Consider the following 27,224-nt stretch of genomic DNA (forward strand, 5'->3'; position numbering starts at 1 on the left):
TTATGAAAGAGTCATTCTGCTTAATAATTAATAATCTTATATCATTAGAGAAAAATGTTCCATATTACATGATAGAAGGTAATGAATTTTGTCAGTTTATATGACTTTGTATGGTAGAGGTGCCAACATAGATATTACAAATCTTCCCATAATGTCCACTAAGAAAAAGATAATAGTTTCTTTATGACCAATGATATCATAAGATAATTCAATGACTTTGTCAACTCAAAGCTTTACTTCAGTTATAACCAATTGATTTTCACTATGAAGAATATATTTTAGATAATTGCCAATTATTACAGTATTGCCAAATGACTTTTGTTCAAAGAATTAAGAACCTCATTCAGAAATTCTATTCTTTTGAGTGTTTTTTCATTATTAACCATTATTTACTCAATATACATGTTAAATTAGGTACAAATCAATCATAAGATAAACAAGAAAGTCCCAAAAATACTCTTCTTTCTTGAATCTCAAAAATTTATGAGTTGAAAGAGAGTCTTATTAATTATTTTTAAGGGTTTCTTAGATATCTAAAATATGCAAATGGAATCACAAATCAATTTGCAATATTGAATACTATACAAAGCATTTGAGGACAATGGCAATGTAAAGTTTTGAATTTCGACACATGATAATTTCATATAAGAGATCATGCAACAATTCAGATTTACACATTAATTTGGATAAATGATCTGATAAATTTGAAAGAAACTCATAGAAAAAATTCTTTATCATGAGTGAGAAATTCCGAACATTGCCAAACTTCATAAGAAAACATTTCAATAGCGATCAATGGGAATCACTTGATGATATAGAACGTAATTACTATTTAACTTATCTATCAAATCCAAATCATTTCTTTTTTCGTTCATCATTTCTTGAACAAACACCATTAAAAGGAGAATTTAACAATGAAGAAATAGAAAGATTCAATGATAGATTAAAATATTTTAGAGAAACATTAAAAATACAGAGAATTCCCTGGGGATATTTTTCGGCCCCTTTAATCGGAAGAGCAGGCTATCAATGCGCCATGTATTATCGCGAATTACTCATTTCTAAAGCACATGAACCCGATTTAAACTATCCATTTACTCCTAATGGATATCCACAATTTATATTCGAGGAAGATGTAACTCTGCTTCGAGAAGCATCAGATGCTTTAGAGCATGAAATATACAATTTAGTTATAGAAAATAAAAAGAAAGCTGATTGGAATAAATACAAACAAATTCCGAAAAAATACATGATTCAGAATACAAGATATGACTATACTCAAGCTGTTCAACCGAAAATAAGTAGAAAATCACCAAAGTCTTCCAAAGATAATAATACTAACAAAGAATCAAAAGAAACTAATACAGAATCCAGTAAAGATGGAAGTTCTACTGGACAAACAGCAGAAGCAGATACACAAACACCAGATTCAAAAGAAACAGAAGATAAAAATAATCCAATTCCAGATTTTATTGACCCGATCACAAAACAACCTATTAAAAATCCCATGCTTGATATCAATGGCTTCGTAATGGGAAAAGAAAGCTGGGAGAAGTGTTTTGCTGATCCGAGTATTGCACCATGTGAAATGTCAGTTACATGTGTGCAGGATCTTATTGCATTGACAAATGATAATTTTGAATCAATGAAAGCATTTATTATTAATTTGTCATGAATTTCACTTTCATTGTTTAAAAGTAAATGTTGTTGTTTAATTGTTTTGATAAAGTCCAACCTTATAACTTTTTGGCGCCCGATTTATATTGAGGATGGAACTCTTCGAGGGAGATGTTTTCATATTTTAGTAAAGGAATAAAAACCTTTGCGATTTAATTTGCATCGACTTGTTTAACTGCTCTACTAAAGGTGATTTCAATCATATTTTCATCAACCATAGATTTGTTTATTTGGCTGCTTGTCAAATAAAGTCCCCTCAGAAAATTGAATGAAAAATAAGAAGTAAAATCCGAATTATTTCCTCAACTAAGCGTAATATGAAATATCGTACATTTACAAAATTGAGAACTGAAATGCGTTTGATATCCCCTTTCTAATATTTTGAACAATTTATATAAGGGTTTCGTTTTGCTAAAATTGTCACTTTTATAGCATATTTGTTTTTGGATGTTTTGCGAAACCAAAAAAAAAAAAAAAAAAAAAAAACTATGATATACAATGTGTGTGTAAAGAAAATACTTTATTTACTAGTTAAAAAATCATTTGGTATTGATCAAGTTATTTTTTCTGGATAAGATATTATATGGATAATTGGATAGAAAATACAATTATATAATCTTGTACCTGGTTTAATTAAGCTAATTGTCATCAGAAACTTGTAATTTTTATGAATTTCAGATTTTCTTTTCATTACTGCTTTTCTTAATAGGTCAAGTTCTTATTTACGTTATAAAGTATGATATTTACAAATATCAAGTTATCATGTTTTTTGAGAAATTATGAGAAACAAACAAAAATGAAAAAGATAGGAATAGCAATGAATAGTGATGTGGGTATAGAAAATGTAAGAGATATGAATGCAAAGCAATCAGTATTTAGGACATTGACCATAGATTTCGAAAAAAAAATGCTGCATATTGAGCGAAAACTATGATTATATTATAAGGCTGTCATTTAAAGCATAATGAAGCTATTCCCTTTTCATTTTAATCGAATAAGATAGTAAAGATTTTTGAATTAGCTAGAAACTGATGAGATGTTTTCACAAATCAGATTTTTAATCTCTATAATGCATAATTCACTCAATATCTCAATTTTGATATTGCGAGATATTTTTGCTATCGGTTTCGCAATTTTGACACAATAGCAAGAGGGTTCTATAAGCATTATTATCAACGTAGAATATGAATATCATATCAGAAAATGTCGCAAATCTGACATTTACCCGACCAAATAGCAAAAATAATTGAATACTTTTCGCGAAAACTTTAAAAATCGATAAAAATATGAAATATAGATATTAAAGAGACTTTTTATATAATATTCATAAAGATTTTCCAAAAATATGATACCGCAAAATTAAAAAAGTGACGTCTTGAGTGGAGTCAAAGGTCGAAATTGCTAGCTAAATGTTTTTTTAGCGAAATTGCGTATTGTACGTTTTTTTCGCAAAACGAAACCCTTAATTTATATTAATTGCTCTTTCCAAATTCTAATTTTTCCCATTGTAAATCACATCGGGGTTTAACACTTCACAAAAGTTTCATGGAAAATCCCGAGCCAAATTTTTAATTATTCTTATTAAACTTCTCATTACACAAACAAATTTTCATTAACCGTTAAATCCTGAAAAATTAACAATTTCTCGAATGAGTTCGAAGCACCACTCTAAAACCAAAAAAGAGGCAGCTTCAGCGCCCAAAGCCGAGGCAAAGCCAACCGCTCCAGCTATTGTTGATCCTACAATTCAACCATCTCAAGTTTCTATAAATAGTGTCGATCAACCCGTTATTGATTACAAGCGTTTCGTCAAATCTCAAAAAGAAGCTATAGAAAACGACTCTCTCGAAGCTCTTGGCTTATTCCAAGAATCACCAGCTTTAGTTGCCGGAAGAGTTGTCCTTGAAGTTATTGATAATCCTAGTTTCGATGAGATGGCAGCATCTTCATCACCCGCTGTCACAGATTTCCTTCAATTCCTCAGAACAAAAGTTCCAAATAAAGCAATGAATACTATCGCGACTACTTATTTACCATGCATTCCGAAACCACATCTTTACATGGAAGCATTTGTTCATCTCCTTCTCAGAATGGCCAACGAGTCATCAGATCCAACAAAATTCATGCGTTGGCTCTGCATGAACTTCCCACCAACGAAATGGGCCAAGAAGCAAACATCCACAAATACAAAGCTCCTTGCCATGGGTCTCTGCAGTGTGGAAAACCACGGAAACAAGGCTTTATGGATTGCTCTTGATAATGATTCGATTATTCATGTTTACAAACAAGTTGGCGAAGAAATCGAAGCTATTATCGAAGAAAAGTGCACAAGATTCAACGTAGAAGACAAGAAAGTTGCTGCTTATGGCATCAGCGGCGATGTTCTTCTTCGTTTCATTCCAATCGACTCGAAACTTACACAGGCATGGGCCGTTTCATTCGATAAGAAGCATGCATCATTCCCAATGTTCATGACATCATTTGACAAGGCAATTCCACCGCTAATCATGAAAGCTTACAATGATGCCATTACAGCTCACGATGGCCACATGGTTCGTGCTTTCCTTGGCAAGGATGTTTGCAACAACCATCCAATGCTTGCCAAATCCTTACTTACTCTCTTCATGCATGATCAATCAGTTCATACTCTTCTTGCAACGATCATTGGTTCTAGTTTTGCAAAGCCCAAGATCGACATTACATTCTTACTTTCATCCGTACCATTTATTCCTCATCTTTACAAAGCATTCATCCAAAGATTCGCCACAAACTACGTTACAGACTTTCTCCGCAAGTTGATCGTCTACATCGACTCTTCCGATGATCTTAACATCGAAAAGATGGACATGGTCAACGCTGAGAAGGCAGAAAAAGTATTTTTCACTTCACTTAAGTATATCATGGACACATCCTCACTATTTTCGAACGAAATACGTCATCTTGTATCCTACATCAGATACTTCTCCGCGATTAGGTTCAACAAGATGTCATTTACCTACTTTAACATTGCAGATTTTATCGGCATCAGATTTATCTGCGGTGTCCTCGAGAACCCAACCCAATACATTCCAGACTTGACCCTCTCCAAGCCAGACAATGTCTGCGGCATCTGCAGGCTCCTCAGAATCGCATTTAAGCTCGGCCAAATGTGCGGACCATACGAAAAGTTCGCCAGCTGGAACAACAGACTCAACAACCATGTCTACCCGAAGTTAATGCACTTCATGTACTCCATTGGCGATATGGGCAAGCGCGAGCCGAAATACGAAATTCCATCAGACCAAGAATTCGCCGAAGCCCTCAATTTCTTGATGAAAGAGCTTGCAGAGAAGCACAAACCATTCATGAAGGAGCTTGACCTCATCAAGAAGTCATCAATCCCTTATCCAGGACTTCTTGGATTTAATTTCGCCACAGCACTTTGCAGATACTTCGAACACTTCTACGACAACGCTGTAGTTGAAGAGCCTAAACACGAGGAAGAGAAGAAGGAAGAACACGAAGAACAGAAAGATGAAGAATATTCTTATTCATCATCTGAATCTGAGAAGAAAGAAAAGGAAGATGAAAAGGAAGAAGAGAAACATGATGAAAATGTGGAAAATCATGAGGAAGAAAAGAAGGAAGAAGAAAATCATGATAGCGAAAAGAAGGAAGAAGAAAAGAATGAAGAGGAAAAGAATGATGAGGCAGAAGAAAAGAAAGAAGATAATGTTAAATCTGAAAATGACATATAAAATAATAAAAAAAATTTTCATTATTTTTATTTAAAATACCTCAAATTTTTACTTTTTCAATTTCCCTGAGATCAAAAATTTGATTATAACTGAGTCAGATTTTAGCATTTGTTCATCATAGTATTACCATTATAAAGGTTCTTTGATATCCTATACTTCCATATCAGTGTTGGTCTCTATTGTATTTCAAATAGATCTATAATTTGAAAAAAATTCTCCATATTGAGTTGCAAAAGTAAAAAATTGAAGTATTTACTTATTTTAAGGGTGCACTTACCACTTTCTGACATGCTATCATAATATCAACATATCTTTATTTTAATAACAAAAAGGTATAAAAGTCATATGAAGTACTATGTTGGGATTTATAATAACTTTTTATCATAGCGTCAAAAAATTGAGAGATTGTCAGAAAGTGGTAAGTGCACCCTTAAAAACAAAAAATGAATCTTCAAATTAAAAATTTTGGAAAATTGTATAATTTGATAATTCTCGGAATTAATACAAACACACTTTTTAATAAGATTTTGTATCGAGATTTCGATAATTCTTTTTTAAAATATTTTATTTATTATAATTTTGCATTATTTCAAAAAATTATCTTCCTTCCATAGTACATTGATTTTGATAATTGTCTGGATGAATTTATATCTAGAATATATTTCAATTTTAAAATATGCAAAATGAACAGTATTGTTGTTAAACAATGCATCAGATCAGTTAAACAATGCATTATGAAAACATTTGTCACACAAAAATATATTGATATTTATTTATTTTTTAAAAATTAAACTTGATTACAAACTTAGGCCATGAAATCAAACGTTGATCAATTAGTAAGAATATAAATTTTTGGTCGACCATCCAAATATGGTTTGAATGTGGTTTGTTCCAACATTTCACATCAAATCATTCAAAACCAATTTGATAATACCGTTTCAATACAATAAATTTTGAAAAAAATTAGACAAAATCAATCGTATTAAATAATAGGGCATAATAAACATGTCTCTTTTAATTCTAATAAAAAACTATTTGGAAGAAATCTTGACTTATCAAAAAAAAAGTGAAAAATATTATAAAAAATTATTTAGATTCCATTGCCCAATTCATTTCATAACCGTTGCAATTAAATCTCATACAAAAAATATTGAGAAGTTTCAAAAAAGAATCACTAAGAAAATCACACATCTTATAATATTTTACTTTTCAATTGAATTGAAATAAGTATTGAAAAAAAAAGTAATTATTCTTTTATGAATTCAAATGAACAGACTAAATTCGTATTTCTTGTTGTTTTGAATTTCTCTCTAGCTTTCACGTATTTGATGAAAACATCTGACATTCGAATTACTCAAAAAACATTACCATCACTCTTTTATGGCATTGTTACAACTCAAAGTTCAGCAGGTCGACAAAGAAAGATGATGAAAAATTGGATGAAAAAGATTTTTTACCCTCACGATTATGCTTTTATAACAGAAATTCCACTTGGGCCAAATTTAACATATCATTATCTTCCTCCTTATCAAAAATACCTACGACATAAAAGCGCACATGGCAAGTGGCTTACACCTCATCAAGATCGAGGTTCAAGAAGAATGACAGGAATGGAATATTTTTATTACAATACAACAATAGACTATTATTGGTCAATGACAGATGACATTCCTGTAGATTACGAATCTATTAATAGACTTTTATATTATTTAAAGAGAAATTATGATCCAAATAGTGACAATGTTTTTATCGGCCATTGGATGCGTCGATTCCTTCAAGGTGGTACCGGATTTATAATGTCTAGAAAAGCTGCTGGTATTGTCCTTCAACATGGTGAAGAATGGATTAAAAATATGCAAAGAGAAGACGATGTTGAACTAGAAAGAATGAGAGAATGGCTAAATTTATCTCCAGAACAATGTGGATCACCGTTTTGCTTTGGAGAAGAACCAACAATGTTCACTGACGAAAATTTGTGGAAAACAAACTTTGATAAATGTAAAAAGCCACAAGAACCATACAGCCCTCTATATAAGTTGGCAGACCTTATTGCTCTTCATGCCCGCTCTGTGGATGTTGAAAAGGCAATGAATAACTTAATAAAAGCGAAGAAAATGCGGAATAATCTATACTTTACTCAGTATGGGACTAGTTTGTTGATATGCGAAGGAAAACCATATTCAATGGATATTTTTGATTCTGAATTAGTATAAAATTTGTTTGTATTTCATGATATTTCTCAAAAACCTACTATTTCTAGATTAGACATGATAATGAATGTATATCTTGCATATCAAAAAAGTAATTTTATGGAATTAATTGTAATTTCGTTTATATTAGTTCATGCAATAAGACCAGAAAACACTTGCACTATTGTGACGGATGTGATTCTATTACATCTTCTGAATTATGCGTTTATGATTTGATATTTTGAATTTGCATCTATTTTTTGCAAAGATATCTATTCACATAATACACATCTATGCATAATCAAAAATACATTCTTTCCATCTAAATTACAGTGATTTGATTTGATATTAATTTAAATTCAATTCAAAGAATTTCATTAGTTGTAGAATTTCCGACTGTATGCTGTTGAAAATGATCAATTCCTTTTTATCTCTTTATAATTTTAATCATGTTTAATTTTTTTTTTATTTTCTCTGAGATGGAATACACATGCTCACATATTTGCATATTAAGCTATGTTATCCCTTAAAATTACTTTTTCATCAACTTTAATTTTCACAAAAATTCTGTGAATTCATATGACCAAATGTCAGAAAAAATTGAACTTCGGCGCAAATTTATTATTAAATCACATATTTTTGTTATGTTTTTTTCATTTTTAATGAATTCAATTACAATTCAAATTTCAAAAGTCTATTCAATTATTAAAATTTTCATTATCAGTTCATTTTTTTCATTTATAGACAAATGAAGTGGCTTTGGACTAATGATGTTCAATTAGTATTTGGAGCTAATGCTGTTCAAGAGCATCTCAAAGATTTCGTTCCAAGAAAGTCTCGTGTTTTGTGCACTTTTGGTGGCGGATCAATCGACAAGAATGGCGCAAGGGCGGATGTTGTTAAAGCATTATCAGATCTCGAATGTGAGACAAGATGGGAGGGTGGAATCCAGCCAAATCCATAGTACTCAAGATGTTTAGAGATCATTAAAGTTGTCCGTGATTACAAACCAGATCTTATCCTTGCCGTTGGTGGTGGCTCAGTTCTTGATGCCACAAAATTCATTTCAGCTGGTGCAGGTCTTGATCCATCAGTCGATCCATGGGATATCATAGCTAAAGGAAGCTACCCGGAAATAGCCGTTCCAATTGGCTCAGTCATTACTCTTCCAGCAACAGGCTCAGAGTGGAATAACATCTTTGTTATTTCAAGAGAAGACAGAAAGGAAAAGAACCATAGTGGCGCACAGATTACTTATCCAAAGTTTTCAATCATTGATCCAAGATATACAATGACATTACCAGCAAGACAACTTAGAAATGGCTTATTCGATGCCATGATTCATTGCACAGATCAAGTTATTTCTGGTGAAGTATCTCCAATGTCAGATAACTTCTTCTTTGCAATAATGAAAGAACTTGTAACAATCAGCAATGATTTGATGAAACCAAATTCATCTTTAGAATTGCATGAGAGGTTGATTGTTGCTGCATCCTTTGCACAGAATCATCTTTTTGCATACGGAAAAGCTCCATACTGGGAAATTCATCTTACAGCCCAACCATTGACACCTGTCTATGGAATTGATCACGCTGCAACCCTTTCAATTGTTGCACCAGCTCTCTATGAGAGGCTCAAAGAATCAAGAAAGGTCACAATGGCGGCAGCTGCAGAGGCCGTTTGGAGAATTCATGAAGGTACAGTTGATGAGAAGGCAGACAAATTCATCGAATGCATCCGCAATTTTGCTTCTAAACTTGGATTGCCATTGAAAGTGTCAGAATTCGAACATGCTTCAAAGATTCATGATGGTGATGTTAAGATTGTGACTCAAAAAGTCATGGAGCTTGTAAGAAGTGACAAATTTGGCTATAACAATGAAATTACAGAGAAGGTTGTTGAGGAAATCTTAACCAAAGTAATACAGTAAATTAAGAATAAACAATAAATTATGCTTTTATTCAAAGATTCCCTTATTCTGTTGGAATAATAGTTCCACCCCATTCGATGACTGTGAAGCCATCGCGTTTGAATATTGGAAGTTCTTGTGGTTCAATGTCACATGGAGTATCTAGAGGGAGAGCTGCGAAGAAGACTCTGTTGATGTTGTCTGGTTTCGGTTCAACGTTCATCGGGCATATCTCGTCGAAGCTTTCAAACTGGAAGCAAACTTTGATGTATTTGTATGCGCAAAGTTTCGGACACCAGTATGTGATGAAATCGCATATCTCTGTGTCGTTGAGGTTCATAGACTTGAGCTTATCCTCAAAGAAAGAAACACACCCTTCCCCTTGGATAATGAATCCTTTGTCCATTTTGAGATTAGGGTAGAAGAGTGTTTCCCAGAAGAGATACCTCAGTTTCTTTCCTCTGTGGATGATCTCGCCTGATGGAAGTGCTTTCACATTCCACGTGTTATCTTCGTCGAATGAAGGATAAACGAATGAAAATTCACCATCATTGATTTTGATACTCACTTTTGCATCTATTTCTTCTTTAGGATACAAATAGACCACCGGTTTTCCACCACGACATCTTAAAACAAGATGAATTGTAGTATCCCTATTAATTCCATAATACCTTAATGTATTATCATCTTCGAAATGCTTTCCGGCATAACGTAATTGTTGAAGACTTGGGATTATTTTTTCAATATCATAAATCAGGATTTTAAGGTCACTGATTTTCATATTAAGATTCACATCAAGAGTTATATGTTTGCCCTTCAAAGTCTTTAAAAAATTTGTGTGTAAGGAGGTCTATTAATGGCAGAGATATTATAATGAATACTAGCTTCAATTGTTGAACCTCTTTGAATTTTGTAATATCTTAACGTTCGATTATTTTGGAGAGTGATTCCATTATAAAAGATTGCTTGATAGATCACTTGCCATCCTACTTCTTCTTTAAACATATGTTTTAATTCCTCAACTGTTATATCATAATTATCAATATCAATAGGGTAAGTATAACCACCATATGAAATCGCTACTCCATCAAGAAGATGAAAGGATGCATACTCACCATATTGCTTTAAAGTGCCACTACTTGATATTGGTGCATTGCAAGCATATAACAATTGATTATTTACTGGAATACCCAAAATATTCTGGATTTTTAATTTAAAATTCTCAATTGTAGTATTCAAACTAATTTTTTCAAACACGTAACATTTCTGATGTGCCATGGTTACAGTAATATTGGAAAATTCTTCTTTAATTGAGTTTTGAGAATTTGAATTTTTTGACTGAGCATTATTTTGAGAAAATGTAAAAACTTTATCCAGAAGGCTAACTCCTAGAACTGATGAAATAGTTCGAGAGATTTTATCAACTTCTTCTTGTGTTGCCAATTCTGATGTACGGGCACGACCAAGCATCATTAGCATATCTGATTTGCCATGATATTTTGATAAGTTTGTGAATAAAATTGTGAATTCATTTGGGCTTAGTTTTGCATTATCAAGTATGCTGCAAATCTCTATTGGTTTCCTTGCAGATAAGAATGTTTCATTATCTATATATTTGGAAATGTTTTTACTAATTGCTTTCCAGTCAGGTTCCATATATTACCAATTAAAATAATGAAATGAAATAATCAGCTTTTAAAGAATTGAATGGTAATTGTGATAATTTGTGATAATTTTTTTGAATAGAAAAGTCGTATTCTGAAAATTTAATATAGCTTATCTACTAATTAATTCTCGTGTAATTTCAAAACAAAATGAAATCTCATTTTTTTTCCAGAATTTGTGAATTTGTCAATTTGTGATAATAAAACATGTCACTTTTCATGATACTGCCTTGGACAACAATTTACATTGACTTTAATTAAAGATTTTTAACAATCAATGGATATAAATTCATGTCTAGAAAGTGAGATGAGAATAATCGTAACTTATAAAAAAATCTTAAAGAATAGAAAAAAAAATTTATTATATCTCTATATTAATATTATGTTTTTCAAAGAATTCTCCAATATCTAAACAAGCAGTCAGAACATGTTTTGACTGAGAAGTCCTAGAACTATCTATTGATGGATTTAAATTAGATCTTAAATGTTTGAAAGGGAAAATTGATTCATTTTGCAGTTCAGGAGGAATTTGGCCAAAAATATTGTCAATTGTCAATTTAACCAATTCCGGATTTGTTTTTGCGAATATCAAAATAACTCTTGCAAGCGATTCAATCTTATTCCTTTCAACAATTATAGAATGCAAACAAAACTTGAACAAATCCTCTCTCAAATCCATAGGAACATCATCTTTATCATTAAACTCATCAACAACAGATAAATAACTCGAAATCACAGAAATAGATGAATCAATGGCTTCTTTTGCATCAATACTCAATATAACTTTCGCAACTTCTATTTGGTGATGTTGGATTTCGCTCTCAAATGAAAAGAAAAGTGACGGAATTTCTGACAATAAACTTGTCAAAAATTTCATATATCTCAATGCCAATTTCGGTGCATCAGCAATTGTAGACAAAGGAACTAATACCAATCGATTGATAACAAGAGTGACAATATCTCTAAAGTCAGTTTTCTTGTAAATCTCCAAAACTCCTAAATTAATATAATTAGATTCGATTATATTCCTCAAAACATCAAGAATCCTTGCAATTATCTTATATGTTTGGATACTATTGCCCATGCTATTAACTTTGATCGCGTAAACCCTTAATATATCTGTTAAAAACGTGTAACAAAAAATTGCTTCTTCACTCAAAGATTTTACATCAAATCTCTTTGAGTTTTCACTGAAAACAACTAAGAATTTCAAGATGTTTTCTAGTATAACGTCACTTGTTTTGTCATCTTTAACAAGTGACAAAAATAACTCGTAATACTGAATACGAAGTTTCTCAAGAAGAAAATCAAAAATACAGTTTTTCGCTATAACAGATCCACTCAACATGTGAAAGATAATCGGATTCCGAGACTCCGCGAATATCTGAGATATGGTGTTAAACATCGCTGTGATGTGTGTTGGATCTGGCATCAAATAGCCAAGTGAGAAAAGTGAAGTGAAAAACTGACGGGCTTTTTTATTTTTGTTTTCTTCGTTGAACAAAAGGAAATCGACACCCATGAGTAATGAAAAGAAATTATCATCCATGGCGATGACTTGGAGTGGCAGAGTTTTGTATTTCGAGAAATCCAAGATGCTCATAATCGGAATTTCAAGTTCTTGACAGATACTGTTATCGTGGACCTCGGAAATAAATCTGGAAAGGAATTCTATGACAACTTCCCTGTTCTCGGCTAAGAAATCCAAACGATCTTTGTCGGTATCGCTTAATAACACTTGAATAAGTAACTCGAAGAAGCCTACAATAGATAACTCCAAGGATACGGCCATTTGGGAGCTGTTTTCAGCCGAAATTGGGGGAAATACAAACAACATATTTCGAACTGTTTCCATTACAGCAATAAACAGGTCGGGACTCTTCAGATGATCAAGACACAGCTTTAAATACGATAAATACAAAGCTGATTTGACACAATCTCTTGATGATATCGAGATTCCTAAATTATTGAAGACAAGATCAAATGAATCTTTGACCTTGTTGACAATTTGGTATTTTCCTGTTGTTTTTTCTGGATTTTTTTCAGATTCATTTTTAATATAAACTGTTTCTTCGTTTAAGATATGTAAATCTAGTATAACATTAAGTATCTTGCTAGATCTATCTTCTATGAATGGTTCTAAGATGTTTGAGTCAAATTCAATATTAAATATCGTATTTGCGATTTGTTGACAAGATTTTTTGATGATTTTAGCTTCTTGGAAGCTTTGCCTCTGCTTAATACTTGAATCGGACTTCTTTACAATCTCTGTCAAGAAACTTAAAACTAATTCTGCCAAATTTGGATAATTTTGTAAAATTGTAGGTGTCAAAACAAAAAATGCAGGGTTGGCATAAGCTTTAAAAAACTCTTCCCCTAAATCATCGTATTTTGGATTCAATGAAGGCAATAATTTCTTCAATTGAATACAGAGAGCTGCATACTCTGGCAAATAATCAGGATGTGACTTGTTTTCCATGAATATCTTGGAAACACGTAATAAAATATCGGCTATATATTGATCTCGATTATCTCCTTGTCCAAATGAAGATTTTGACGTATTGAGTGTGGTAGTTATGATTCTGAGAGCATATAATGGTATGGAACCTTGAAAGTTTTCAATTAAATCAAACAATCTGTTGATAGAACCAAATTCAAAAATTTTTTCCATGATTTCTTTATCAATATATATTAATTCCCCTCTTTTACAGTAACTCAAATACGTTGACATGAATTCTAATGCGACTTGAAGAATATTTGGGTTGGTTTCATTGTTTAACAAAGGTTTACAAGCCAAATCAAACATGAATTCGACTCCTGCTATAGATTCGTTTACTGTTATAATATTCATTCCTAAGAAATATGATAAAATCAATCCATCTAAATCTAAATTCGCCAAATTTTGTATGTAACCTGGTACTTCTTCGATTGAAAATTTGTAAGACTTAATGAATAGTCGCGCAATTACGTTTGAAAATGCAGAATTGATAAATTTTGATCTATTTTCGATAAAATAATTTGAAAAAAATGCCTTTAGAAGATTTTTTTCATCTTCATCTAGAATATTTTTCGAATTAATCATGGTCAATGCAAAGACAATAGCTGTATTCGATAATGAATCCGAAGAAATAAAATTTAAAAGAGTTTCAACTATGTTTTCTTGCTGCATTTTTTCTGAAATCTGAGTCTCTATATCTACATCTCCTTGAGGATTCGAGTTTAAGTTCTTCACCCAATTTTCGAAATCATAAGGATTCATACAAAACAAAAAAATGAAAAATTTAAAGGTAAATACTGCAAAACAGAAGGATTTAAATGTGAAGATAGTGTTTTATCTTTTTAAAATTCAAAATAAAACTATAATTTTTTTGAAATTTTTTTATAATAATTAAAAGTTTATTCTATATTTTATTAGGTAATGGAATTCACACTTATTCCTTCAATAATTAATAAATAGATTTTAATAGACAAGACGATATGTGACATAATGACCAGCTGTGTCAGAATTTCTAGTAATTTTAAGGAGTTGGCCTGGTTTGACACCAAGGTAACGAGAAACAGGATCTGTACGAAGAATACGAGGAAGTTGTGTTTCTGTAACGTTGTAGCGCTTAAGAACTTCTTGCTTTTCATCTTCTGTAAGGACCTCGTGCTTAGGAACGAGTTCGTGCTCTGTAATATTGATGATAACTTCATCAAATGAGAAAAATTCGATTGTTTTTCCGGATGAGCGGACGTTATCTAAGTTGCGAGCGGCTGTTGGTGTTAATATACCCTCTGGACCAATCACAATAGCTCTGTTGACACCTGCTTCATCCATATTTTTAATAATTGTCTGAATAGTCTTAGAATCAAGGCGCTCTATCAAGTCGAAAAATGTAAGAATACGTTCACCCTCCATGTTTGAATAACATTCGTTAAGATTATGTGGGTTTCCGCTATAAACTTTGTTAAATTTGTCGTGAGAAATCTCAAGACGAGATGGATCGACGTTATAACCACGATCTCTCATCATTTGATTGATTGTGTGATAGATTCTGAAGTACATTGATTCTTTCTCACTACTCATGGTTGCAAGTGTCACGTTTTTGCATTTTTTTTTGTCTTGTGTCACTTTTCTATCTATTTCAATGCATTTGAAAGATTGGAAGAATATATTAAAAATCAATTGGTTTTTTCAGTAGGGTTAATCTATATATGGAATTATTGAATTTCATTCCCGCAAAATCTTTCCAATTTGAAATTTATCACGTTCACAGTTCAAAGAGTTCATTATGATGATGCCTATCTTAGTGCCAGCATTATTCTTTTCCAGAAAACTAATTTCAACAGACTCTAAAAAAAAAAATTGAAATTATTAGTTTCTAGATGAATTTCTTATTGCCCTTGGATTCACTATTATTGTTGTATTATTTCATACCCATGAATCTAATCAAAATTCATAAATTCAATACCCCAGAGAAATTATGATAACTTTTCTCCTCATGGACAACATATAATTTTTCTATTAAAAAGTAAAAAGCAAATATATGACTTTTACGTAATTATGAATTTTATCAATCCCTATTGATCTTGACTTCAAAATTGTTGTTTAATCAATTCAGACAAGTTGAAGGAAGAGACAGTAGAGTATTTTTTTGACAAAACAAAATTTGTTTCAAATGATGTCGCTGTTCTAGCTGTGATGAATGGAATAGTTGCTGCCAATGGGGCAACATTTGTTAGAAATAATGGATTGTCAAACTGCAATTATCAGGTGAGAACATTCACAGAAAAAAGAAGTTGAGAATGTTCGTATTTTCTTATTGTCATTGAGTTAATTTTCAAGTGAAAAAAGTGGATAATTGAGTTAATTTTATTCGTATTTTCTTATTGTCATTTTTCTATCACTTCTTCATTGCGCAATAGTTTGTATCAGGAGATTCTTTATTTTGTCTTGCTTGAAATAAGGATTTCTGCAGTTTCTTTACAATTAATAACTATGCATACTGAAGAGGGATCCGTCCATATACGTCTTTAGCATTGATATCTGCACCATTTGAAATAAGAATTTCTAATGTTTCTTTACTATTATATCTGGCTGCATAGTGAAGAGGGGTATGTCCAGCTTCGTCTTTAGCATTGATATATGCGCCATTTGAAATAAGAATTTCTGATATTATTTTGTAACCATTAATGGCTGCTAAATGAAGAGGGGTAGATCCATCTTCTTTTGTAGCATTGATATCTGCACCATTTGAAATAAGAATTTCTAATGTTTCTTTACTATTATATCTGGCTGCATAGTGAAGAGGGGTCCGTCCAGCTTCGTCTTTAGCATTGATATATGCGCCATTTGAAATAAGAATTTCTAATGTTTCTTTGTGATTCTTACTGGCTACTAGATGAAGAGGGGTATATCCACGTTTAGTTTTAGCATTGATGTCCGCACCATTTGAAATAAGAATTTCTGATATTATTTTGTAACCATTAATGGCTGCAGAATGAAGAGGGGTCCATCCATCTTTGTCTTTAGCATTGATATCTGCGCCATTTGAAATAAGAATTTCTAATGTTATTTTGTAATTATTCCTGGCTGCAGAATGAAGAGAGGTCCATCCATCTTTGTATTTAGCATTGATATCTGCACCATTTGAAATAAAATATTCTAAAAGTAATGAAAGATGGAAATTCGGAGAAATAACAAAACATGTGTTGATATCATTGGTTTGATCCAAATAAACTAAAAATGATTGAAGATTATTGTATTCATAACACAATACTAAATTAATTTTTTTGTTGTACTCATTCATCAAAAATGAGACAAAATCAATATTGTGTGAAATAATTGCATATTTCATGCATTCATCATCTGGTTTTTGTACTTTCAAGCATTCATACATAATGTCTGGATTTCCACCCAAAAACGAATATCTAAGACAATTTGGAGTGATTTCTGATTGAAATTTCGTTCTTAAAAACTTAAAACAATCAATAGATCCATGATAACAACATAATTCAAGTAACGAAATACCTTCATTTGAATATGGATATAAATCACTTTTTAATTTTTGATTTTTATCAAATCCTTCTCTTTCTGTAAAAATTACCAATGCAATTTTGTCATCATCCATAATAAATTTGTGGATTGTCTTTTGTTCGTGAATATCAGATGAATAATGAGAATATTCAAAATCGTTAAAACTTTTTCCTCGTTTTCATTCAATAATGTACTGTATTCTTTGTAGAAAAGGTAATTAAAAACTCTGTTGATTTTGTTGACATGATTTAGATGGTATTCGTCAACAATTTGTTTGGCAATCGCTAAATATGACTTCATGTAGCGGTTGTTATAAATTGAAAGTTCGGATATATCAGTGATAATGTCACCAGGCGAAATTTGATAAGAGACAATAAGGTTTTGTTTGATTTTTTTGTAAATTGCGTTTAATTTTTCTTCGTCATTTGTTTTCAGCCTGTACAAAGCATTGTAGACATCATTATATCCTGTAAAAATCTCCATCAATTTGTTATAATGAGTTTGGTTAATTTCTCCCTTGGGCATCAACCGAAAATTTATACCCTTCATTTTTTTTCCTAGGGTTACTGATTGCTTTCTTTCTTCGAGTCATACCGGAAATGAAAGAAATGGTTGGTGCAGCCTAATTTATTACTCCAATTGGCAACTATCATGTATAGTAAACTTAGTTGTATTGTCAGTTATTCTCCCGCATTATGCAATTTAAAATCAACTTCGTTAATCTTAATTATATTGCACCAGTACTCCTACATGGATATGACATCAAGATTGCACCTTCCAAAGCCCCACATTAAAAATCGAAATTTTGCATCGCGAAAATGCAACTTCAGAATTCCTCATAATTTTGAGTTTTTACGTCTCTTATGATATATATTCAAATAGCTTGAATATAGAAAAAGTTACTAAAATTTGAGGAAATTATTGCAATAGGGAAAAAAAGTCGGCTTTTTTATATAAGTTACTTATGAATTAAAATGACCTCTATAATGAGTGCACAGTACCGCATATAATTGTTTGATATTTCTTATTTCAATTTTATCCATATTGATTGGAATAGTCATAACTCAAATCTAGACGATTGTTACTACATCTATGCTAATGCAGTACGTTTTCATTCATCTATTTACTTGTTGTTGTTGAAATAAAAATTTTATTATTTTACTAGCTTAGAATAAGAATTTTGTTATGGGGATAATATTTTTAATAACAGCTATGACATTATCTCAACTATGGAATGATTTTTTTATCAAAAATGATATTACACAAGACTGTCATGTAGAATTTCAAACTGGTAAAGGTTCAAGAGCCGGTCGCCTTATTTTTTTATTTATTTATATAAATTAATAAAGACTCTTATTTTCATACTATACTTGTAATCGTTGAGAAACATATTTCACACACTTTGTATGTCTATTGAATTAATTCAGAAATTCTGTCTCAAATTTTTTGAATCATCAACACAATAAATTGAATGACCGATAGGTTTCATTCAATAAAGAATGGTACCAAACAATATATTATGCAAGATATTGCGAAAAAAATTTTGATAACTTGTAAAAAAGTGTAAACTTCAGAATACACAATAATATGCTATTTGGATACTATATATAGTTACAAATAATATTGCCACTCAAAAAATCACGATTTCAATTTTTCTCGAAATCTAGCCTTGAAATGTATGTTAATTTTACTAAATATAAGCATTATATTATATGCTAATTGACTTTTTGCATTCGTCCCTATTAAACATGTATATATATATTCCTCCAAAGTTCTTTCAATTTCATTGAAAGTGAGGAAAATGTTATTATCCGAAATCTTTGGGTACATTGCTTTACGCATGAAAATCTTTGTCTGTATGAAAAATGCAAAACGACTTTTAAAATTTTTCTGATGTCTGATCATGACATTAGTCCAAATTCATACAGTGAACTGCGAAGTATGTTCAAATACTATATCGATTTATATAATACATTATATCAGCTAAAAACGACAAATGAACAGGATTTAAGCTCAATTTACAAAAAGATCAAATCAGATTTGATTGAATCAAAGATTTACCTTCCTAGCAAGATTATGGAACACATTTTAAATATCATTCCATTTAATAACCGTTATGCAAAGTCATATTTATATCTTGCCAAACTCATATTTGATGATTATGATGTAAGAGAACTCAGAAATATTGGTAATCTAGATAATGGTATCTACATGTTTTACAAAGAATATGGAATTAAATTAGCCGATTATCGATTTGAAGATAAAGCGTATATCGATATTTATGCAGAAAATACAATTTATAGAGCAATTATGGATAATAACATAGAAAGATTCATTTTTATCACTGAAAACAACAATTTTGATAAAGATCAAAAACTTGAAGACGATTTACATGATCTTTATTTCGTTACTTATGAAAAATTGACATTACTTGAATTATATTGTTACTACGGAGCAGTTGATTGTTTCAAGTTATTAAGAACTAAATTCAACTCAAAAATAACTCAACAATGTCTACAATTATCATTTTTAGGCGGAAATGCAGAGCTCATGAGTGAATGTTTGAAATATCAAACACCAAATAAAAAATGCATGGAATGTGCAATTATTTCACACAACATTGACTTTGTTTCATTCTTGATGAATGAGTACAATATAGAGATCGATTTACTTTCTTGTGGAGATTTTAATAATCTTGAATCATTTTTAGTTTATTTCGATCGAACTAATAATGTTGATGAATGCTTTTTTTTCAGTAATGTTTGATATTCCATCTCTTTCGAAATATTTCATGTTAAGGTAAGATGGAAGAACAGCTCTTCTTTATGCAGCAGATTATGATTGTCAAAAAGTAGCTGAACTTCTTATTTCACATGGTGCAAATATCAATGAAAAAGATAAATATGGAGACACCGCTCTTTATTATGCAGAACGTCGATATTGTAAAGAAATAGTCAAGAATGCGAAAGTATCAGAAATGAAGAAAAATGCTTTTATTTTTTTTTAATCACGAATCATAAACTGCGAGACAAAAGGCGTAAGTTCACTTTTAAATTGAGAGAAAGTATTTAAAATATTCTATGAGATTCTCACAATTTCATATCACATGGTACTTACGCCTTTTGTCCCAGGTATAAAAATTCAATTTTATTTAATATATAACATAATATTAGTAAGTAAATATATATTATCAGAAAATTTAAATCCTCTGTTCAGGATTAGATTATCTGATATTTGATAATCAAGTAAACAGACGCTTTACCTATGGAAATAGTATCACAGTATCCCCATAGTTACAAAACAAAATAGAATCAACAACAATGAATTTCAAATTCATTCTGAAAATTTAACTACGTTAGGGATCACATCTTTGTACTGGTGATGGCTCATAATTTATGAAGCTATTTGAGGTGTTAGATAGAAACGAGTAACCCGAAAGGAAGATTTTTTATGAAAAGTATCAAGTATATTTCGTTGAAAGACCAGCACTTTATAGTATGGTGAGTCTGTAATTTTATAGTTACAATTGGCTTGTGTGGATATTTTAAGTATTTCTGAAAATTTAAAAGTTATTAAATGAATTTTCGCTAAAATTTATTTCAGTTTATGAGATTTCTTTTAATTTGATGGTAACAAAGCTCGTGTAACATGGATAATAGCCGATGGAGTGTAAATTTGAAATTAGATTTTATCTTAATTGCATGAAATTTAAACATGGATCATGCAGAGGTTTACTATACTTGCAGAACTATATGGGCGGCAAGAATTGCAAAGCCGAGCATATTGTTGCCAATGAGGCATTAAAAAAATGATGTAAACTATTCAAAATTGAATACTTACGCCTTTTGTCTCGCAGTTTAAGGGTCCACTGTAAGGCCAAACAAGGCCTATCGTCGTCCCAAAAATATTGCTCAAGATGGTGTTTTACTAAGGCCCAAAACTTAAAAAAACACAAAAAAATTAACTTTACTCTTTTGAGATCCTTATCAGATGTGCAACAATTTGATGCAGTATCGCAATTTGAATCCGATTTTTTAATGTAGATGTACTCTAACATTCTTGAAAAAATGCAAAATGATATTAATTAAGCTTTTCATTTCTGTATCATACACGAAACAAAATCATTCATTATACTAAAATTTATCAAAGTTTGAATAATGAAAAAAATAATATCTAAATTTTTACATTGAGTCGGCTATTGATATGGTCAATATTAAATCGTTTAAAAATGGGCATTGGCCAGAATAATACCCACTAAAATACACATTTTTTAAAATTTTATCAATTTGTTTTGGTATATCTTTATGATAATGAATAAAATGCTTATCTTTCATAAGTCAATACATAATTTATGCTGAAACACAAAAAATCACACGAAAATTTTTGGCCAACATTTCAAAACGAAGGATAATGCTTTGAATATATAAACAATAATACTTTGTCTAGAGAATTAAATTTGTGCTATCCAATTGTCAATTCTTTGAATTTTTTATAAAATGCACGATATTCCGGCATTAGCCTCAATAAATATAAACTACATGCATCACAATATTAGGATGTAATGGCATTAAAGCGAATTTCCTAATTTCTTCTCAATTAAATTCCTAGAAAAACTTAGGAATTAATGATTGGAAATAGGTCAAAAAAATTCCTAATATAAAATTTATACTTAAATTAAAATCAAAATTCGAAAATATCTATTTTTCAAAACACGCATCCAGAAGCGAAAAAATTCGAAAAAATGATGTTCTTATAAAACTCGCTGATTTTGCAATTTTTATGTGATTTGAAGTGATAGAATGTATTATCATCTTACTAAAACATATACTTCATTGTTATATTCACAAAATATTAATCAGAACACTAGGAAAAGTGGATTTTCGAAAAAGACGATAACGATTATTTGCAAATCGCCTCTCAATTTTGAGAGACTTTCAATTTTTACAGTGGACCCTTAATAAAAATAATATTTTAAATTTCATTCAGTAATGACCTCTGGCATATTTTATACGTATAAAATATGGCTTTTATTTTCCAGCTTAACCATATCAAAGGACATATTTTCGTTATTATAACTTTGTAGCATTCTCTAATAACCATGTCTGAAACCAATATAACACAATAAGACATATAATATACAGTTATTTTTCTATAAAAGTTAATAATAAATTTTGAGTTTTCAAATTTTTATCAACTAATGAATTAATCAGCTAATTTTTTCATATAAAAATATAAATAAAATGTTTATTTGCTATGGAATCTTGAAAGTCTTGTTGAATACATGGAAGTATCGAGACGAGTTCTTTCACGTCTCATATCAGCATTATCTGCCTTAGTCTGCTCAATTTCTGCACGAATAGCCTCAATTTCTTGATCAATAGCTATTGTATCGCTAGTAGCAGATTGTAATTTTGTAATTTGATCCTTAGTTGAGTTTAATTGTTCTTCTTCGAGCTTCTTTGAACGCTCAATAACTTCCTTAAGAGATGCAATATCGTCTTTAATGATTTGTTCCTCGCGTTGTGACCTTCTTTGATATCTATCTAAAGTTTGCTGCATTTTTGTGCATCTATCGGTAGCAACTGTAAGATCATTTTCCATCTGTTGCATTTCCGCTTCTGCCTGTTGCTCGGCAAGTGCAATTAACTCTTGATGTTGAGCATTTCTCTTCTGGAAATCATTTCTGTAGGCGGTAATACGTTCCTGCTGCTCCTTAGCACGCTGCTCGAAGGCTTGCGATGTCTGTTGGACCTTCAAACTAGTTGATTGTAATTCTTCTTGTCTTGATGCATTAATTTCCTTAATTTCGCCATCTAAAATTTCTATTTGAGCTGTCATTTCGGCAATTTTGGCTTGATTGTTCATTTTATCGCTTTGATTCTTTGTTGTATTTTCATAAACGCTTTCTGTGTTTTTAATTCTAAGCTGCTCAATCTGGCGACGAAGGTCAGCAAGTTCTGCTTCTTTCTTTGTTCGCATCGTCTGCATATGATAGTTTGTATGAACAGATCGACTTTGACGGAAGTTATTGATTTGTTCTTGTATAGATTTGATTTCTAAGTCGTTTTGCTGATCAATTTCTTGAAGTTCGATTTCATTGTTCTCACGTAATGCAGAAAGTTTCGTTTCTGACTCAATCTTTTTCTTTCTGATTTGTGTTTGTAGATTTTCCATTTCTGATTCGTAGAATGATGTTTTGTTCTTCATTTCAGCTTTGAAATTTGCTATAATTTCTTCAACGGAATCTAATTTATCATGAAGCTTTGCAACTTCTGGATCCTGCTCGAACCCACTGATATCTGCTGTTTTGGTGCGTCTGATAGCAGCACCAGATGCGTTCGATTCCCTACCAGTGATTGAAAAACTCATTGATTAATAATTTACGGGCGCATTCTCTACATTTCAGTTTTTTATATTTCAGTTTTGCATTTTTTAGCATGATAGAGATAATATAAGCGACCAATATTCCTAAAACTAAAATTTATCTAGTATGTATATATAAGGATTTTGTATAACTATTAAATATTCTAAAATGTAAATTCAAAATAATTTAAATTTAATGATTTCAAAGAAAATTCTTTTAAATTTATTTGTAATTATAACAATACTTCATTAGAATTATAATTTTGTGGTTCATTTTGATATTGATTGGTGATTTTTGTTGTCACTTTTGGAACGATATCTTTTATATTTTGCAAAAAGATATGAAATTGTAAAAACAAGAGAAAATATCAGGTCTTGGTTTTGTATTTTCAGATTCACTATTTTAAATTTTTTTGAAAAATGATTTTCGCGTTCTTTCTTTCCTTTATACAAAGCCAAGATTTTCTGGCAAATGATGAAACTAGATTCTCTATTTGCATCACAAATAAGACAATTAAAAAGAGTTATTGCCCAGAAAACGTAAATGAAACTTTTTTATCGACAGACAAGAAATTCGAAAAGGAATTTGAAGCATGGCTAAAGAAGAATCATGGAAATAAGTTTGATGGCATTGATTATTTATCACTTTATATTGATTATTTCGATTATCAATCAAAAAATCCAATTTCTCTTGATATCTATTCATTTAAAGAAGCAAAACATATTCTTGTTATTGGTCCAAACAATGAATCGAGATCATCTTTCGTTTTAAACGTAAATCAAATTACAACACTTGATAACTTCGAAATGTACAATGTTATTGCAGTAAAAGACGGCACAACACAGTTCTTTATAAAAGAGATGAAGATTTATGGCGTAAGATTCCAAGGATTCGATAAAGCAACAGTTTTTTACGGATATAACCTATATTCAGATCTTTTATCAGTTTCCAACACGACATTTAAATTCGATACATTATACTACAACTGCTACAGCGCAGAGAAGTTTTATCCGAACTATGATTACGATGGATCAGTATTTGCTAAGAGTATCATCATGAGCGGTATCCAGGATGGTGGCTCTATATTCCAGTATGGCAGCCAATTCATTATTACTCCAATATCTAAAGAACACGGCTTCAGAAAAACAAATTTCCGAAATTCAACTGCAAATAACATTTCTTATACAATTATTCATAATTCAGGTAATCTATACATCGGAGCACTGTTTTCTAACAAGGCTTCATCGTTTAATAACGTTAGTTTAAAGGCAATAAATTCTTATATCACAATCCAAGAAGGAGAATGGAACGGTGATGCTACAATCAGTGCTACATTAATTAACTCTACACTTGACGTACAAACAAATGATATTCAACTCAAATTTACTGATGATTGTCAAAATTCAAAGGTTTTAATGAACAAACAGCTTGAAATACAACATATTACGTCAAAGAGTATAAGCCAGCTTGAGTTTAATTGCAATATTTCAATTTTTGAATTCGAAATTTTGGAAAATTTCACAATTGTCAAAATTTCTGCTAAAAATTCAAAGATAAGTAGACTATTTTCAACGAAGGACATCAAGGAAATCACGTTGACAGGAACTCCAGTGAATATTCTGCAAATTTACGGTCAATTTCAAATTATTAAAACAGATTCATTAGTTTTCACTGATAAAAGGATGGAACTCATCAGAGACAAATATGTTCCGATGATTTCATACACGAAACCATTTGAACAAAAGGCTTTATTCCAAATAAAATCATATTCTTCTTTTGATCCAACAGATAAGTACACTTTGATAGAGATTCCGAGTGATTCAACAGGAACAGTCGATCCTTTCGTTCCTAGATATGGTTTCCCTCTCAAATTTGTTGAAGAAATTTCGGAAAACAAAAAGAGGTATAGTTTGACGAATATTACCGAGTTATTCGCAATCTGTGTATCAGATGATGGCAAGAGCTTCTGCGGCATCAACAGTTCTTTGAATGTTGATTTTCATGATATTTCATCTTTCCTTGATTCGATGAGAATCTCTCAGGATCTTTACAAGTCGATCAAGTTAGATTTTTATTTGGATACAGAAGTCAAGTTTGTTGTAAATCCGAGATATCCTTTGGATATAATTTCAGTTCATGGACTTAGAGCTTCGAACCCTGTTGAGATAGTTGCACTGAACCAAACCATGTACTATTCTTTCCATAACGTTTCAGTTGATACTCCGGCCAATCAAGATTCTTCAACGAGATTAGGTTTCTTTAACTGCACCCTCACGGAAAACTTCAAGACCATCAATTTCGCATCATTGTACATCGATGCGGAGACATATGGAAAGTATTTTGATCATAATCTCAAATTTAAGAGCATTTTGAAGGTATATACTGACTCCTTGTACTTCAGTAAGGAAGTTATGGTGCCAGATGTCCCAAGATTAAACTGGACAAACGCAGTTTCTTTAGTTGGTGTCAGAATGGTCTCCGGACATGGCGGATTCTCTATTCCATGCACAATGAAGATCATTCCGCAGCCAATTATCAACTTTACAACGAACAATTATGGAAATCTAAAATTAATTTTGTCTCCTGAAGAAGATGTGATCGTAAACTTCAAAGCATTCTTCCCTGCTGACTTAGATCCTACGAAGAAGACCGCTAAAATCAACCTAGTTCCTAATTTCTGGGGTCAGAAATTAGGAACCACCAGAAAATTCTGTTCAAAGTACGTTAACCTTCAAACGCAAAACAAAATAACTGTTGTTCTTGCCGACGAAGCCTTTGAATGCTCTTCTTTCTCAGAAACAAACAGTTCTGCAAGAGTTATCATAAATAACTCATATGTTTCAGGAGTTGCCCATCTGAAAACAATTGCTTTGGCCAGGGAACTTCACCTCTCACGCGGAACATACGTGGATGCTGATACTTTTGGAATTCCATACGATGATTTCCTTGTTCACGTTCAAGTTGACCTTAAAGACGTTCCCATGCTGATGATCCACACGTTTACTTCAAGATGGACTGAGACTTATTTGCCTTTCTTCCAAGTTTATCCTGAATTTTTATATGATCTTGACAAATTCGCTGATAAGAAGGAATACTACAAATTCGGATTACCAGTACTATGCATAGAATCAAGCGATTACATCGGAACTCTCTCCACTTATGGAAATATCTTCGAAGGTGACCAATTTCAGACCGCCGCATCAACATTTATAGTTAAATATGGTGTGGCCAATGAACCTGACTGTTGCATAAACGTTATTCCCTATGAAAAGCCTGAGAGACAAGATCCAATTATTGGACCAGTCAAAAAGGGCGGATGGATCGGAATTTTGGTTGTTTCTGTAGTTGTTCTTGGAGCAATTATCACATTTTTACTTATATCTTTTATTTGTCCAAGAGCTACCATTAATGTTAAGAGAAACAACGTTATAAGCTTTACAGAGTAATTCTATTGTTTTAGTTTATTAAATTTAAAAATGTATTTTAGATTAGTTTTGATTTTTTTTTAATAATTTAAACTCCTTTTCCATCGTAAAGTCTCTTATTCAAATTTTTGATAGATTTTAACTCGATATTGAGGCAGAAAAACGATAATGAGACTTTACGTAGGAAAATAGGTTTAATTTTTTCCAAAACCATAGATAGATGCATAATTCTCTGTTAGC

General features: G+C 31.3%; 13 protein-coding genes across 13 annotated transcripts, besides 3 other annotated features; 7 read left to right on the forward strand and 6 right to left on the reverse strand.

The window, feature by feature from the left end:
- Nucleotides 1-736: 736 nt before the first annotated feature.
- On the forward strand, nt 737-1,904 carry TVAGG3_0608370 (uncharacterized protein; the record flags this gene model as incomplete). The annotated part of the gene is made up of 1 exon (XM_001578960.1): nt 737-1,675. The coding sequence occupies one exon, from the start codon at nt 737-739 to the stop codon at nt 1,673-1,675; it is 939 nt and encodes a 312-aa protein (XP_001579010.1).
- A 1,147-nt stretch (nt 1,905-3,051) lies between these two features.
- TVAGG3_0608380 (GTPase activation domain, GAP family) lies at nt 3,052-5,628 on the forward strand (the record flags this gene model as incomplete). The annotated part of the gene is made up of 1 exon (XM_001578959.1): nt 3,327-5,414. One exon carries the CDS (start codon nt 3,327-3,329, stop codon nt 5,412-5,414), a length of 2,088 nt encoding a protein of 695 aa, XP_001579009.1.
- A 47-nt stretch (nt 5,629-5,675) lies between these two features.
- Nucleotides 5,676-5,707: a mobile genetic element.
- Nucleotides 5,708-5,815: 108 nt separating this feature from the next.
- Nucleotides 5,816-5,848: a mobile genetic element.
- Nucleotides 5,849-6,670: 822 nt separating this feature from the next.
- TVAGG3_0608410 (uncharacterized protein) lies at nt 6,671-7,627 on the forward strand (the record flags this gene model as incomplete). Its single annotated transcript, XM_001578958.1, has 1 exon — nt 6,671-7,627. The coding sequence occupies one exon, from the start codon at nt 6,671-6,673 to the stop codon at nt 7,625-7,627; it is 957 nt and encodes a 318-aa protein (XP_001579008.1).
- Nucleotides 7,628-8,351: 724 nt separating this feature from the next.
- On the forward strand, nt 8,352-8,567 carry TVAGG3_0608420 (hydroxyacid-oxoacid transhydrogenase protein; the record flags this gene model as incomplete). The annotated part of the gene is made up of 1 exon (XM_001578957.1): nt 8,352-8,567. One exon carries the CDS (start codon nt 8,352-8,354, stop codon nt 8,565-8,567), a length of 216 nt encoding a protein of 71 aa, XP_001579007.1.
- A 327-nt stretch (nt 8,568-8,894) lies between these two features.
- TVAGG3_0608430 (hydroxyacid-oxoacid transhydrogenase protein) lies at nt 8,895-9,533 on the forward strand (the record flags this gene model as incomplete). The annotated part of the gene is made up of 1 exon (XM_001578956.1): nt 8,895-9,533. The coding sequence occupies one exon, from the start codon at nt 8,895-8,897 to the stop codon at nt 9,531-9,533; it is 639 nt and encodes a 212-aa protein (XP_001579006.1).
- A 43-nt stretch (nt 9,534-9,576) lies between these two features.
- On the reverse strand, nt 9,577-10,293 carry TVAGG3_0608440 (ubiquitin-like family; the record flags this gene model as incomplete). Its single annotated transcript, XM_001578955.1, has 1 exon — nt 9,577-10,293. One exon carries the CDS (start codon nt 10,291-10,293, stop codon nt 9,577-9,579), a length of 717 nt encoding a protein of 238 aa, XP_001579005.1.
- A 44-nt stretch (nt 10,294-10,337) lies between these two features.
- Nucleotides 10,338-11,168, reverse strand: TVAGG3_0608450 (cellular macromolecule catabolic process; the record flags this gene model as incomplete). The annotated part of the gene is made up of 1 exon (XM_001578954.1): nt 10,338-11,168. The coding sequence occupies one exon, from the start codon at nt 11,166-11,168 to the stop codon at nt 10,338-10,340; it is 831 nt and encodes a 276-aa protein (XP_001579004.1).
- Nucleotides 11,169-11,525: 357 nt separating this feature from the next.
- TVAGG3_0608460 (exportin 4,7-related family) lies at nt 11,526-14,435 on the reverse strand (the record flags this gene model as incomplete). The annotated part of the gene is made up of 1 exon (XM_001578953.1): nt 11,538-14,435. One exon carries the CDS (start codon nt 14,433-14,435, stop codon nt 11,538-11,540), a length of 2,898 nt encoding a protein of 965 aa, XP_001579003.1.
- A 50-nt stretch (nt 14,436-14,485) lies between these two features.
- TVAGG3_0608470 (DNA-directed 5'-3' RNA polymerase protein) lies at nt 14,486-15,259 on the reverse strand (the record flags this gene model as incomplete). Its single annotated transcript, XM_001578952.2, has 1 exon — nt 14,637-15,245. One exon carries the CDS (start codon nt 15,243-15,245, stop codon nt 14,637-14,639), a length of 609 nt encoding a protein of 202 aa, XP_001579002.1.
- An 896-nt stretch (nt 15,260-16,155) lies between these two features.
- Nucleotides 16,156-17,289, reverse strand: TVAGG3_0608480 (ankyrin repeat and SOCS box-containing protein 4 family; the record flags this gene model as incomplete). The annotated part of the gene is made up of 1 exon (XM_001578951.1): nt 16,156-17,289. One exon carries the CDS (start codon nt 17,287-17,289, stop codon nt 16,156-16,158), a length of 1,134 nt encoding a protein of 377 aa, XP_001579001.1.
- Nucleotides 17,290-19,088: 1,799 nt separating this feature from the next.
- TVAGG3_0608490 (protein of unknown function (DUF3447)) lies at nt 19,089-19,961 on the forward strand (the record flags this gene model as incomplete). Its single annotated transcript, XM_001578950.1, has 1 exon — nt 19,089-19,961. One exon carries the CDS (start codon nt 19,089-19,091, stop codon nt 19,959-19,961), a length of 873 nt encoding a protein of 290 aa, XP_001579000.1.
- A 1,096-nt stretch (nt 19,962-21,057) lies between these two features.
- Nucleotides 21,058-22,149: a mobile genetic element.
- A 218-nt stretch (nt 22,150-22,367) lies between these two features.
- Nucleotides 22,368-23,564, reverse strand: TVAGG3_0608510 (uncharacterized protein; the record flags this gene model as incomplete). The annotated part of the gene is made up of 1 exon (XM_001578949.1): nt 22,440-23,564. One exon carries the CDS (start codon nt 23,562-23,564, stop codon nt 22,440-22,442), a length of 1,125 nt encoding a protein of 374 aa, XP_001578999.1.
- Nucleotides 23,565-23,973: 409 nt separating this feature from the next.
- On the forward strand, nt 23,974-27,040 carry TVAGG3_0608520 (uncharacterized protein; the record flags this gene model as incomplete). The annotated part of the gene is made up of 1 exon (XM_001578948.1): nt 23,979-27,005. One exon carries the CDS (start codon nt 23,979-23,981, stop codon nt 27,003-27,005), a length of 3,027 nt encoding a protein of 1,008 aa, XP_001578998.1.
- Between the last annotated feature and the right edge of the window lie 184 nt (nt 27,041-27,224).

This window comes from Trichomonas vaginalis, chromosome II (genome assembly GCF_026262505.1).
Source record: "Trichomonas vaginalis G3 chromosome II, whole genome shotgun sequence".
NCBI classification, from domain to species: Eukaryota; Parabasalia; order Trichomonadida; family Trichomonadidae; genus Trichomonas; species Trichomonas vaginalis.